Below are 14,283 nucleotides of genomic sequence, written 5' to 3' on the forward strand. Positions count from 1 at the left end.
TAAATTATATTCAAGATAATTTAAGATTTACAAAATTTCTAAATTGTGAATATCCACACCATTTAAACATTTAACCAACAGACTTTACACCTGCATAGTTGCAATAATTAAACTGCTCTCCAATGGCAAGAGCTGAATAATTCATCAACCTGTCCCCTATCTTCACATTGGGAAATATCCTTCCATCTTAGTTAATAAAATGTGGCATTTTTCCCCCTTATTTAACTCTCTCCCAAACTGACCATTACCTCAATTCTATCCTGACAATCTACCAATCAATCTAGATGATTATATGGAGGCAAGAACAGAGGGGACAGAAAAAGGGAAAATCACCAATCTGTGCTTCTAAAAATGGCTTATATAATAATCTCAGTGGGCTGAGGGATCCTCTAAGCCAGTGTTTCTCAAAGTGCGGTCCCTGTACCAGTGTCACCATGACTTGGGAGCTTGTTAGAAATGGAAATTCTTTGGCCCTACCTCAGGCCCACTACCATCAGTAATTCTGGGAGTGGGGACCAGCAATCTGTTGTAACAAACTCTTCAGGTGATCCTGATGGGCACTAAAGTTTGAGAATCACTGTTCACATCTTCCTGAAAAGTTAACGTCACTCAAAGATGTGGGATAAAAAAATAACTTGAAATTTTACTCACAAAGTATTTTTTTTTTTTTTTGGTCATATATATGCGCAAGCAAAACCCAACAGAACCCTTCTCAGATCCATCTTAATATTTTTGATGAAACCCTAGTATAAAAAATAATATACAATGAATAGTATGTAGAAAATGATACTTTGGCACAAATGTATTAATGGGATGTACAGTAGTAGTGCATCATAAGCAAAAAAATGAATGGGGAGCTCTACTGCAGTGGGAACAAATTGTTAATTTTACTGAACTACAGGTGCTAATTCACATGAATTAGAAAATTAGTGATTTCTTCTAGATTTTGCAAAGACCTAGTATCTTGTCACCTCATAAATAAATTTTCAAAAACTATTGGTGATACCAATAAACAATGGCTCCCAAAAACTTGTTTAACTTTCAGCCATAACAATGTTTTATCAAATGTTTGGCTTAAAAATAGTTGATTATATTTAGGTCCATATTTCACTGCAGTAAAAATTCCCTAATAACATAAAGATGCCAAATATTCTGTGTGTGTGTGTGTGTGTGTGACAGACACACACACACACACAGAGACAGAGAGAGACAGAGAAACTGATTTTAGTGTCATCCTACAGTTACCTTTTCAAGTGTACTAACTTAAAAACTGTATGTTCACATGGAATTATGAATTGGAGGTTTAAGCAAACTTTAAGATTAGTGAAACAGATGATGGAAATTCACAACTACTTGAAGGGTTGTGAAAAACACGGAGACATAGGTGGTTTTTGAGGCTCCCCAGACATAACCCGACAGTCCTAACACAACTAGTGAGCCAATGGTAAGCAGCTATAATAAATCTAGGGTATTGGCAAATAGATTTCATCTGAAACAGTAACTTCAATTGATAGAGGCTGCCTCAAGTACTAAATTCAGAAAAATTCTAAGGCTGATCATGGCTTAGCTAGTAAGTGTGCAGAGATCAAAATAACAGGATCTGGAAATTAGTTACAGATGTCTGTATGACATTTATTTACCATCCTTTACTTAGAGTCTTAATTAAAATATGTGATTGAGAATTATTAAGGTCCATAATATATTTTATAATTAGGAGTGAAATAAGCATTGACTCTATGAAGTCACTTTTAAAGTAATATTGAGAAATCAATCATGTGCTAGTTAAATTATGGTACATCTATATCAGGGGTGTCCAAACTTTTTTCAACGTTTTTTACCAAGGGCCATATGTGGTAAAATACACAAACAGCTGGGCCACTCACTCAAGGTGAAGTACGTATTGCCTCACCTGGTTTATTTAAGTAAACTAAATATATTTTTGGAATTTGCTGTGGGCCAATTAAAAATGGATTGCAGGCCGCAGTTGGTCCGCGGGCCACAGTTTGGACACCCCTGATCTATATGATGAAACACTTTGCTGTGGTGAAAAAAAAAAGTGTATATATATATATATATTTATTTAAGCTCGCATCCTTCAGATACATTTCCATCAAATAGGAAGGTGAATTAGTTTTTCAGTGCTTTCAACCCAGATGGACACCTCTTCTTCATGTTGATGTACAATGTAAATGAGCAGCCTTTTCAAAAATGGACCAGTTTTGACAAGACTTAAGTTTGTTGAGATGAGTGTCCTTTATCCAGCCTTGATAAACTCTACAAATACCATACAGAATTCCTTAGATGTTAAAGAGTTCTGCTTGCTGTGCTGTCATGAATGCTGATGTTGTAAGTGTTCAAAGGGCGTAGAAACGATGGGCTCAGCTATGATTTGTGATACACGTTTCGTCTTGATTATCTTTTAAGTTCTTACATCAACTATAGGCAGTACAGCACCTGGATTAGAATACTAACTCTAGAGCCAAACTGCTTGGAGCCAGATTCTGACACCACCACTTATTAGCTATGTGACTTAGGGCAAGTTAACTTCTCTGATCCTCCGTTTTCTTATCTGTAAAATAAGGACATAGTGATCCCTAGCTCTAAGGGTTGCTTTTTAGGATTAAATGAGTTAATATATGTAGAGTACTTAAGATAGTGCCTGACACAGTAAGAGCTATATGTGCTATTATTAAATTACTATTATTGGCCTTCTCCTAAACTTAGAATACCTGAATAGTCACCTGATATTAATGTGGGATGTACATATGTGACACTGAACCACATAAGTGGCTCAAGTAAATTCCATTTCATCATTAACTTTTTTGGGTTTTTTTGCTGACTGTTTTCAATTGCTTCGGTGCTGTACTTTTCATATTGTATGATTTGTTCCATCTTTCAGAGTCATTTCTGTTGTTGAACATTTCATCTACATATACAAGTTCAGTATTTTAATACTACACCCTCTTTTTATTTTCTCTGTATTTGTTTACATTCTAAACTCCAGTACTAACTGGTTTTATATTTGTTGTATATGACGGGGTTAATAATGTTTTTAAATACTTTGAAACCATGCTTGGAGTAAATATACCACAGATAAGAGGGCTGGAGGAAATTAAAAAAGACTCCTTAGTGTTTGAGGGGGAAAGTGGCAATACATGAGGAGAAAGCAGATGGCCAGATCGTGCATGGCTTTGCAACCTATGTTAAAGATTTAGGGATAGATCCTTATAGTAATCTAAGGGTTTTAAAGAGAAAAGAGAATGAGTTTTAAAGAGAAAAGAGAATGAGTTGATTTGGGAGGGGGGGAAGGAAAAGGCAGGGAAGGGCAGATATGGGAAAATTAGTTAGGAAGATTTTCTAGTAAGTGACAGTGGTGTCTCAGATTAGGGTAGGATTATGAATCCAGCTTTGAATGCATTGAGTTTGATGTGCATGACGTTTGTGTGAAACATCTAAGATAATGAACTGAAACAGTTGAGTCTTGGACAAAAGAAGTTCATTGAGAAGACTACGGTCTTAATTTACTAACACATAATAAAAATGAAAACTACGATGATTTTAAAAATAGCATTATCTTTTTTACCGGCAAGCATTTAATTATGACAGTAAAAGGATAGGCCAATGGGCCAGTGTCGTGCAGGGTGTCATGCAGGGTCGCTAGTCCTGCTCCCCACATAAGAACACAGGATATGGTGAGGCCAAAAAGGAACACTCACGGAGCCACAAATAGGGGAGTCACACCACTATATTCTTGCTGGTGGCTGGGTGGGAGACACAGGAAGCAGGAGCCGCACTGTCTGCAACCTGCTGTCCACTTCTCTGCAATCTGCAACCCGCACTCAACCGTGCTAAGTGCAATCCGCGCTTGCCAGCCCAGCCACCATCTTCTTGCTAGCCCCCATTTGCTGCTAGCATAGCCACAGCAGTTATATTAGTGGCCAATGGCTCACTGGTTACAGCTGACGGCCAACTAGCCACAGCTGATGGCCATCCAAACACAGTTGATGGCCATTTACTACCTGAGCCAGCACCTTTCTATGTGAGGCTGAGAGCCTGGAAACTGCTTTCTGGGGCTCTGTCCCCATAGCCAGACATCCTTCCATTCCTCTCAGATAACAAAGTGACTTGAATTTTTAGCAACAGGATATATTTATCAAGTTTCCCACCAATAATGGCCCACATTTTTCATAGTATGCTGGACATTTCCCCTCAATGATAGCCTTAACACCACCTGGTAAATAATTTTTTTTTAACTTTTATTTATTTTAAGTGTGTTTTTCCAGGACCCATCAGCTCCAGGTCAAGTGGTTGTTTCAATCCAGTTGTGGAGGGCTCAGTTCAGTGGCCCATGTGGGGATCGAACCAGCAACCTTGTTGTTAAGAGCAATGCACTTTAACCAACTGAGCCCCCTAATTGATTTTTTTTAATGTTACCATTTGTAGTCACATATTTCTGAGTCGGGGTTTTCAATATCATGGCTAAGTTAGAGAAAAGAAACACATGCTGAATGTTTTACTCTGACTCAGTTCTCGTCAACTGAGCCCAATTTACTGAAATCTATACACCCAATGCAATTTCTACATCTGGCCCATTAATCATTAAGACAGGTAGAAAACTGGTGAACATTTTAACTTAAAATGTATTCATATTGAAAATAAACATTTTGTAGTGTAGAATGCAAACCTATATTAAAATAAAACACTAGATTTCAAGCAATTTTGAGCTTTAGACTAGGACCCTCAAAATAACTTAGGGAACGCATGTTGCCACAATGCCTTCAGCTATTTCTTTTTCCTTTTCCTTCAACAGATACAATTGCCAGTCCCATATGGTCTTTATAGATAGCAACTTTGCATCTCTTCCTACAGGCCCTGAGCATTTCCTTATTTAAAAAAAAATGCACATAAAACCTACATCTGGTTAATTTTCTGAATATAAATAAATCATCTCTCTCTTCATCCCCCAAGGACCTATCATGTTAGTTGCATTAACGTATTCTTTGCCCATATCATCTAAGACTATTTCTATATGTGCCTAACTACCCATTTTTATTCATTCCTAACAGTTAAATACCGTGTTTCCCGAAAATAAGACCTAACTGGAAAATAAGCCCTAGCATGATACTTCAGGATGACATCCCCTGAACATAAGTCCTAATGCATCTTTTGGAGCAAAAATTAATATAAGACCTGGTCTTATATTATATTATGTTAGATAAGACCCGGTCTTACATTACAGTAAAATCAGATGGGGTCTTTCAAAAGACGCATTAGAGCTGATTGTCCGGCTAGGTCTTATTTTCAGGGAAACACAGTATATATAATTACAATTAGAAACCTTAGAAAATTTTATAAGTCCCACATGCCATCTACCAGAACAAGGGGGAAAGCTTTGAATCTGTGTTCTGTCCAACAGTTAATCAATTAGGAATGGAGAAAAACCGTGGTCAAGGAGATCAGGTATTGGCAGTGGGAAGGAAAAATAAGTGTTTACAATGGCGGAAGGAGATGTGGAGGGAAATGATAAGATTAGGACAGTTTTTCCAAACAGCAAGTCTCACTTCAGTAGTGGATTGTGAAGTCAATTTATTGGGTATCAACCTGCACTAAAACAACAACAAACACTCAAATATAAAGTATCAGAGTGCATGATACATAATAACAGTAAAAAAAATAATCTGAAAGCCACTATATTAGGATATGCGTGATGCACCGCGTTTCCCCAAAAATAAGACCTAACCATAAAATAAGCCCTAGCATGATTTTTCAGGATGCCATCCCCTGAACATAAGCCCTAATGCATCTTTTGGAGCAAAAATTAATATAAGACCCGGTCTTATTTTCGGCGAAACACACTAGGAAAAAGGGAAGTTGTAAAGGACTTCCTATGTGCCAGAAACTACAGATTATATTTAGTTCTTAAAGTCATCTTGTTAAATAGATTCTCTTCTCATTTTAAAGATGAGGAAAATTAGGCTCAGAATAAGTTCTTCACTAAGACCAAGTGGTTGATGAATACCTGAGTTGAGATTTTCTCTTACACCATCTGCTTATACCACAGTCTTAGGCAGGCTATCTATGGAATGCTTAGGAGAAAAACGGGTGACAAGGAACTGGTGAAACTGAGAAATTATTTCAAGAATTTGACTTACAGAGGATCCTGCCCATCAGCTTCTTTAGCTTCATGCCTGTTGGATGCCTTTCTCTAAAACAGAGGAGCTACTGCTAGTGGCATACGAAGCCACTGAGCAAAGGGGCAAGTAAATAGGTTACTTCCAGCATACCAACTCTGGTCAACGAAGTGTCAGGCAGCAACACTGTGTTGACAAGAATTCAGAGGCTGGTTCAGTGGGAATGAGTACTCTGATGATCAGTGACGTCTAATGATAAATCAGAGAAGTGGCATGTACAGAAGGGGCCAAAAAGAAGGTATATACATATTAAGAAAGGAAAAAAACTGTATTAAAATTCTAATACTCAATATATACCGATATACAAGTCACGTGTACATTTTTGTTTTTGGCACCCCGGTATTTGCTATCCTCAGAGAAGTGGAGTCAGATCTACCACTTACGGCTTGTAAACACTGTTCTTAGTTTCTTCATTTCTAAAATGGCAATAGCAGTGTCTATTTCATAGGATTATTGAAGACTAAGTAACGAATTAATATTAATAAGTATCCAGAGGACCTAGTACATCTATATCAGGGTAATCAATAAATGGCAGAAGTTATTGTTGTCATTATTAAGTCAGGATAGTATCTGTTCCCACTGCACTTAACCTGTAAAATCTTCCCTCACAGAAATACAAAGTGGTTAATTTCTATATTGAGAGAAACTAACACTAAGCAACTTCTCAAGTATTAAGCATTGTATCAGACACAGATAGAAAGTTGATTAAACAACTTTATGTGGATTAATTTGGATCCTGCCCCAATTCTATGGGAAAACTAATTGTCTGAATTTGAAACCACTAATTTACAATCTTTTGAAGCCTAACTATAATAAACTAGAAACTTCCTATGTTTAATAAACAAATTCAAAAAAGAAAAAGTATAAGACAGCAAAACGTGACGATTGCCTAGTTATCGATGAAAATATATGTAAGTAGATTATTCATAATAAATCCTGCTTTTACATAATTGAGGAAAGTAGGGTAATCTACTGTATTATCTTCTTTCCCTCACTCTTCTAAATGTTTTCATTGGGACCTCAGACGCCTGCTCCACAGATCTTCCCCCACTTTCCTAACTGCACGCCCAGTCTCCTTTGAGGAGACTGACAGCACTATCAGAGATGCTAATTCTCTCATACCTCACTTATATCAGCGTCAAGGTAAGGTTGGTTTCCTCCTTGCTTCTCAAAAGTATTTCTAAGCATTACTCTTTGCCCTTTTGTGAACTCCCCTGCTCCTGAGGTTCATTCTTTCTTCTCATAACTCTCAGCTATGTGATTCAGCACATTCTGCTTCATTAAACAAAAGAATTTTGCACACCTGGTTCATGGTCTTCCTCTCCTACATTATCCCATACATCTCCCAATTCAACCTCATCTGGACTTCCGGTACCTCTCTATGTCCTCTCTTACTTACCAATCCCTTTCTGTATTAACTTTCCTATATAGATTATATCTCCCGCTCCAGATCCTGTCTATTCTTTATGTTCTTATTTCTTGTCCTTTTGTGACACGTGCCTAGAAAACCCCTAATATCTACCTTCTTATGCTTCTAGTTAGGTTACTAAACACTTACTATTAGACTGAAATCATAAAACTGTGAAAAAAGGTTCCACTATCAATTCATACAGGAACACACAAAATACACAAAATAAAGCTCATCTACAACCATAAGAAATACAAATTCTTGGCAAGTAATCCAATGGGAGCTTACATAAAAAGTAGGAAAATTAAACAAACAAATAAACACCAGAGTAAAAAGAATGCAGCACTGTTTCTGGCTGGAAAGGCTATATACACACACACACACACACACACACACACACACACAACACACACGCTCATGTAGTATGGTGTTAATATTTCCTAAATCAATTTACAGACTTGTGTGGTTACAGGTCAGCATTGATCAAAATATCTGTGAAATTTCAAAGCAATAATAAAATACATATGGAAATATGGAAGGATAAGAAAAAAGTAAAGACTTCTTACCAAAGAATGAATTGGAAAGGAAAAAAAAAAAAATGATGGGAGAAGAGATAGACCTTATTAAATACTCAAAGACAATATAAAGAGTTAATTATAAAATGGAATGATATTGGGTTAAAAATAGTAAATTAATGAAAGAGAGGAGAGATTCTGGAGACAGCAAAACATTTTTTTAAAGTTTAATATAAAACCAAGTAAAATATCATATGGGAGAGAAAAAAAGCATTATTTAATAAATAACATTGAATAAATTAAGTATTAATACTATGATAAATTCTTTAAATTTTTTAAACTACCAAGAACCATATATTTATTATAGTTATAGAAAGATGACAATTTTCCAGCTATTGAAGCAATAGGAGAAAGTATAAATGACAAAGCTGATGAGTTCAACTACATAACAATTTTAAATATCAGAATAATAAAAATAAGTAGAACTAAGATTAAAAAGCAACAATCTGGGGCAAATATGTAATAAAGATATAGCTCACAGAATATGAAAAAATTTAAAACAAACATTTGAGAAAACACCCATAATCCCTCATGGTTATAAAAATGCAAGACAAAATATCTCACAATTCTCAAGTAAGCAAAAATACATTAAAATGGTTAAATCTGATACTGATAGGACTCTGAAGGAAGTTTTACACTGTTGGTGACACCCCAGATTATTATACCTCTCGCAGCTGGATTATTAACTGGGCAAAAAGTAATTTGTTATAGAATTGATCACATTGTTTGACTTGTATATGCCATTTCAGAGTATATAAGCGAAGGAAATGACTTAAAAATAAAACTGTACGGGGTGGCTGGTTAGAGCACGGTGCTCTTAACAACAAGATTGTCGTTTCGATCCCCACATGGGCCACTGTGAGCTGTGCCCTCCACCACTAGATTGAAACAACTACTTGACTTGGAGCTGATAGGTCCTGGAAAAACATACTTAAAAATAAAAGTCTAAAAAAAACCCAAAACTGTACATAATTATCTATATTAGCATCTTAGAGAATTAATAATTAATGACAGAAACAAAACATACATTACTAGCAGAGTTTATTGAGCATTTTATTACCATGTCAGAAGATTGTGCCAAGTGCTTTAAATACATTACCTCATTTAATTCTTCAATTGTATGAGGCAATGATTATTATCTTTATTTTATAGATGAGAAATCTGAAATACTCAGACTTAAGCAACTTGCCCAAAGTATACAACTGCATATTTAGGTGACAGGGTTAGGGTCTGTGCTGAAGCCATAGACTCTTATCCATGCTCTTCACCACAGAATATAGACTCTGTTCTAATAAAAAAACTTGGGAAAAAATACCTAAAGATTGAAAAAGATTAAATAAAACATAGTGTAAAACCTGAAGCAACTCTACACAGTTATTAAAAGTAGCCTATAATGGAACGACACAGACACAGGAAAAGTTTTTATGAACCAATGTCAGTCATAAGGAAAACAATGTGATACGCAGAATCTTGTTACAGTCCTCAAAAGTGATGGAATTCATGTATTTTATTCATTTGTGGTTCAACAGAAACGTATACATTACAAACCTTCTGCATACAGTCGTTCTGCGAGGAAAACTGCATCTCGGTAAGCATAGTGGTTTAGTGCCTGCCATATAGCAGCCTGCAAGTGGAGGAAAAGAACATAAATATACAAACATACAGAGTTGACGGTAACTCCTAGCGCAGAGCCTAGCATATGATCCTCAAATCAACACCCCTAATTTAAGTAATAAAACCTCAATGCCCACAGTGCAAACTCCAAAGTGTGTTAGATAGCGCTCTTCACATATCTGAACTTACTCACTGGACTCTCCGTGGACGTTTGGGCCTCTGTGCCTTTGTAACTTCCTTTTCCTTCACTGGGGAACGTGGGTTCCCTTACCTACCTCCCCTTATAAATTGCTCGTCCTAAAGACCCAGCTTAAATAACATCTACTTCATAAAGCTTTCCTGGCTGATCTCTAGGCCATTTTTGGGGTGGGGGGGTAAACATACCTCTTCTAGTATGAGCACTCATATTAGTTATTCGTTAGCAGGTCTGCCTACCCCACTAAGCTATATTGCTCTAAACTTACAGCAGTGGTTTTCAACAATTTTTCATGATACATATGAGGGAGATGTTCAAATGCATGTTACCTACAAAAACTTCCCCGTCGCATACCCTTAATGCCACCCTATTCTCACCCACTCAAGGAAGCATACTGAAATACAAACGAGTAAAGCTATCACAGGTATAACCTTTAATCTATTTGAACATATCTTTTCTTTTTTAGAATTATGAAACATTGCGTACTCGTATATATCAGATAGAACATTTTAAATAATAATGAACAAAAGCACTTAGACCCACGTACTCCCTATCCAGCTCAAGAAATAAAACATTACCAACATCTCTGAAGCCCATTATGCGCTCTTCATCTGTCACATAACCTCTCTCTGACTTAATGAGGAAACCACTACCCTGAATTTTGTTAATCTTTCTTTTGGTTTTCTTCACAATTTTTACACTTTTGTATCTATCATCTTTAAGCATGTAACATTTAGTTTTCTCTGTCTTGAATTTTAAATAAATACAATCATATTATATGTATCATCCTATGATTTATTTTTGTAACCCAATATTATGTTCTGAAAATTCATCCTCAGTGTTGTGTGCAGCTGGAGTTCATTCATTTTGATGCCTGAATAGATAAATATTTCCACTGTATAAATATACCAAAACATATTTTACCAATTTTACAGCATACGAACATTTGGGTTATTTCTAGTTTTTTTGTTTGTTTGTTTTTGTTTTTCCAGTTATAATAATGCTACTGCAATGAAAACTCTTGTATTCATCTCTTGGGGTACATGTGTAAGAATCTCTCTAAATTAGAATACATACTTAAGAATAAAACTACTGGATAGTTGAGTATACACATGTACATCTTTACTGGGTAATGTCAAATTATTTTCTGAAACTGCTGGTTTATGTGTCATACATTTTCTGTTAGGCGATTTGTCTTCTTACTGTTTTACCCAGAATTTTTAGGAGCACTAAACCACAGGAATTTCTTTTAACCCACCTGGGTTTCTTTTAACTTTTAGTCTGTCATAAGATATGAAAGTCTCCAATTAATTTTTTAAAAATAAATCATTCATAAGCTGACATACTTTTAGTAACTATTTTTGAGATATCTCCCAACTGATCATGATACAACAATTTTTTTATTTTTAGCATGTACATTAGCTCACAAGTAAGATCTGCTTACCTAACGAAGATCATTAGCTAACATTATAATAGTAAATCTAGATTACATTATAAGTGATTAATACAGCTTGGATATAGTAAAGCTCAAGTATTTGAACAAACAAGCAAACGTTTAACAACATTGCTATGAGTATTAATTATAATTTTTAAAATTAGAAGTCCTAACAGTGCTTGATGACTTAGCCCAGGAGTATATTTTTCTATTTCCTCAACAAATAAATGGTAAAGTAACTTCATTTGGGGTCTCTAGAGCCTCTCGTTTACTTAACCTTATTACCTATATAGTATTTTATAGTATCTCAGAGATGTCTTATCTGACCATTCCCATCCAGATACAACGGATAGGAAGGAGAATTTAAACTTAACTTTTGAGTAAACTAAACCAACACTGGCAGCATTTTTTCCTCCAACGTTAGTGTTCTTAATCCAGTCATTGCCTGCTACTTCAACACTAGCATCTTCTGGGAGCTTTCTAGAAGTGTGGAATCTCAGACCCACCCCAGACCTACAACCATGTTTCCCAAAAATAAGACCTAGCCGGACCATCAGTTCTAATGCATCTTTTTGAGCAAAAATTAATATAAGGCCCAGTATTATGTATTATATCATATTACATTATATTATATTAAAGATCCAGTTTTATAGTAAAATAAGACCAGGTCTTATATTAATTTTTGCTCCAAAAGATGCTTTAGAGCTGATTGTCTGGCTAGGTCTTATTTTTGGGGAAACACGGTAAATCAGAATGCATTTAAACAAGATCCACAGGTGATTTTTATGCATGTTAAAGTTTGAAAAGGACTGACCTAGAAGACTTACTCTAATTAAAAACCTCCCTATTTAGCAGAATCCCCCAAGTCAAAAAGGTTGTCTCATTTAATGTTAATTCAGATGCCATGAATAAAATAATTTCAAATCCTTCTGGTCATGTCCCTTTGCTTTAAAAGAAAGACTTGAATTACTCAAGTTCCACTGCCTTAGGCCTTCATATTCCTTCTCAGCCCAAACCCACTTCTTATTCCTATTAAAACATCCTACATATTAATGGAAATGAATCATAATACCATCGCCTTTCATAATCCATCCAAATTAGTTGGGCTACAAAGAAATTTCTCTTTGGTAAGAAATGTAATAGCAACTACCATTTCACTCGCCCCCAATATTTTCAGTAGTTGGCATATTCTGTAAAATGATTCCAATATGTGTGCATAAAACTTATCTGCTCTAAATAAGAGAAATCCTGGAATTTTCAGATGTTTATAGAATCCATACAAAAGATAGTTTGTTCCCAAAAGCCTGATTTATCCCAACTCATTATTTCCAGAAGAGAAAGGGGTTCATACAATTGTAATTTTGCCACAGTTCAGTTTTCTGCCAGCTGGCATATATCGTTTCTGAAATACCTCCACATAAATTAATCCCACAATTCCTCTCAATCTCAGAAAAGAATACTTAGAATATTGATATATCATATCACATTAAAAAAAGACTCAGTAATTGGAGGGTACCCTCTACTGGGGAATAAAGATAGGAAGAGAAAAAAAAGAGAAGGCCACTAAATACCAATAGGACCTGTTAAGAAGAACTGTTAGATCACTGTATGATTCTTCCCTAATAAGAGCCATCTAAACGAAAAAGGTACCCAAAACAGGCTATGCTGAAACAGCCAGAACCCTCAATAAAATGTTCCCATCTCTGCTGCTCCTAACTCTTCCGTGTACCATTAGCCAAGGATCTAAGGCCCCTAGTCCTTAGTGCTCCTCGGCTTTACTTCTGATAGCATCTGCCTGTGATGGATATCAACATTATACTTAGCTATTTAGAGTAAAAGGGTATACTATCATTTGTGTGAGGAAATGTTTTTATTGATTCCAGTGTGACTTACCATGAATGATAAAGCAATTGGAGGGGGCGGGGGGGGGGGGACATGTGGTCTTTTTAACTTTTCTGAACTGGGGGGCTCTGGTACTCATTCATTCAATAAGTATTTACTGAGTACCTACTATGTGCCAGGCACTTTCTAGAGTGGGAGTACAGTAATTAATAGTTTCTGTTCCCATGGAGTATCTTTCAGTGTTATTCCTGACGAGATCAGTGGCTATCAACTCCTGCTTGATGGTGCTCTACTTCAAAGCCAATGACTCAATCACTGTCCCTGGCAGTTGGGATTGAGTTAGGTATACTTATTTTTAAACCTTTTTACTGGTAAGCGTTCAGGGTTCAGAACAATTCTTCCCCATTTCTAGGTAACTACTTAGTTCTCCCTCCTTTTTTTTTTTTTAAGATTTTATTGGGGAAGGGGAACAGGAGTTTACTGGGGAACAGTGTGTACTTCCAGGCCTTTTTTCCAAGTCAAGTTGTTGTCCTTTCAATCTTAGTTGTGGAGGGTGCAACTCAGCTCCAGGTCCAGTTGCCTTTGCTAGTTGCAGGGGGCGCAGCCCACCATCCCTTGCGGGAATCGAACTGGCAACCTTGTGGTTGAGAGCCCACTGGCCCATGTGGGAATCGAATCGCAGCCTTTGGAGTTAGGAGCACGGGAGTTCCAACCGCCTGAGCCACCGGGCCGGCCCCTTCTCCCTCCTTTTATAGCACACTCTTGAAAAACTTATGAAAGCTATGAGGCTCCCCAGAAAAAAGCACATGCACCTATATACAGAAAACCTGTATATAGTGCTGGGGTTTGCAGATATCTTGGTTTATTAAGAATCACTGGTCTAGCTGATGGGAGACAGTATTAGAGCCTGATACATAACAGGTGATAGATATATTTGTGGAGTTGAATTTAGATATAGTAGTCCCCCTTTATCCTTGGTGGATATATTCTAAGACTCCCAATGGATGCCTGAAACTGTGAAT

General features: G+C 36.4%; 1 protein-coding gene across 7 annotated transcripts in view; it reads right to left on the minus strand.

Moving 5' to 3' along the window:
- CDC27 (cell division cycle 27) overlaps positions 1 to 14,283 on the minus strand; it is a 60,002-nt gene that overhangs the window by 34,943 nt on the left and 10,776 nt on the right. For all 7 annotated transcript variants that reach the window (XM_074320856.2, XM_019732997.3, XM_074320855.2 and 4 more), the window contains exon 2: positions 9,723 to 9,798. In XM_074320856.2, coding sequence (XP_074176957.1) covers positions 9,723 to 9,798 — 76 coding nt within the window. The remainder of the gene's footprint in view (positions 1 to 9,722; positions 9,799 to 14,283) is intronic.

This window comes from Rhinolophus sinicus, chromosome 12 (genome assembly GCF_057876585.1).
Source record: "Rhinolophus sinicus isolate RSI-liver-muscle chromosome 12, RSI-T2T, whole genome shotgun sequence".
Classification (NCBI taxonomy): Eukaryota; Metazoa; Chordata; class Mammalia; order Chiroptera; family Rhinolophidae; genus Rhinolophus; species Rhinolophus sinicus.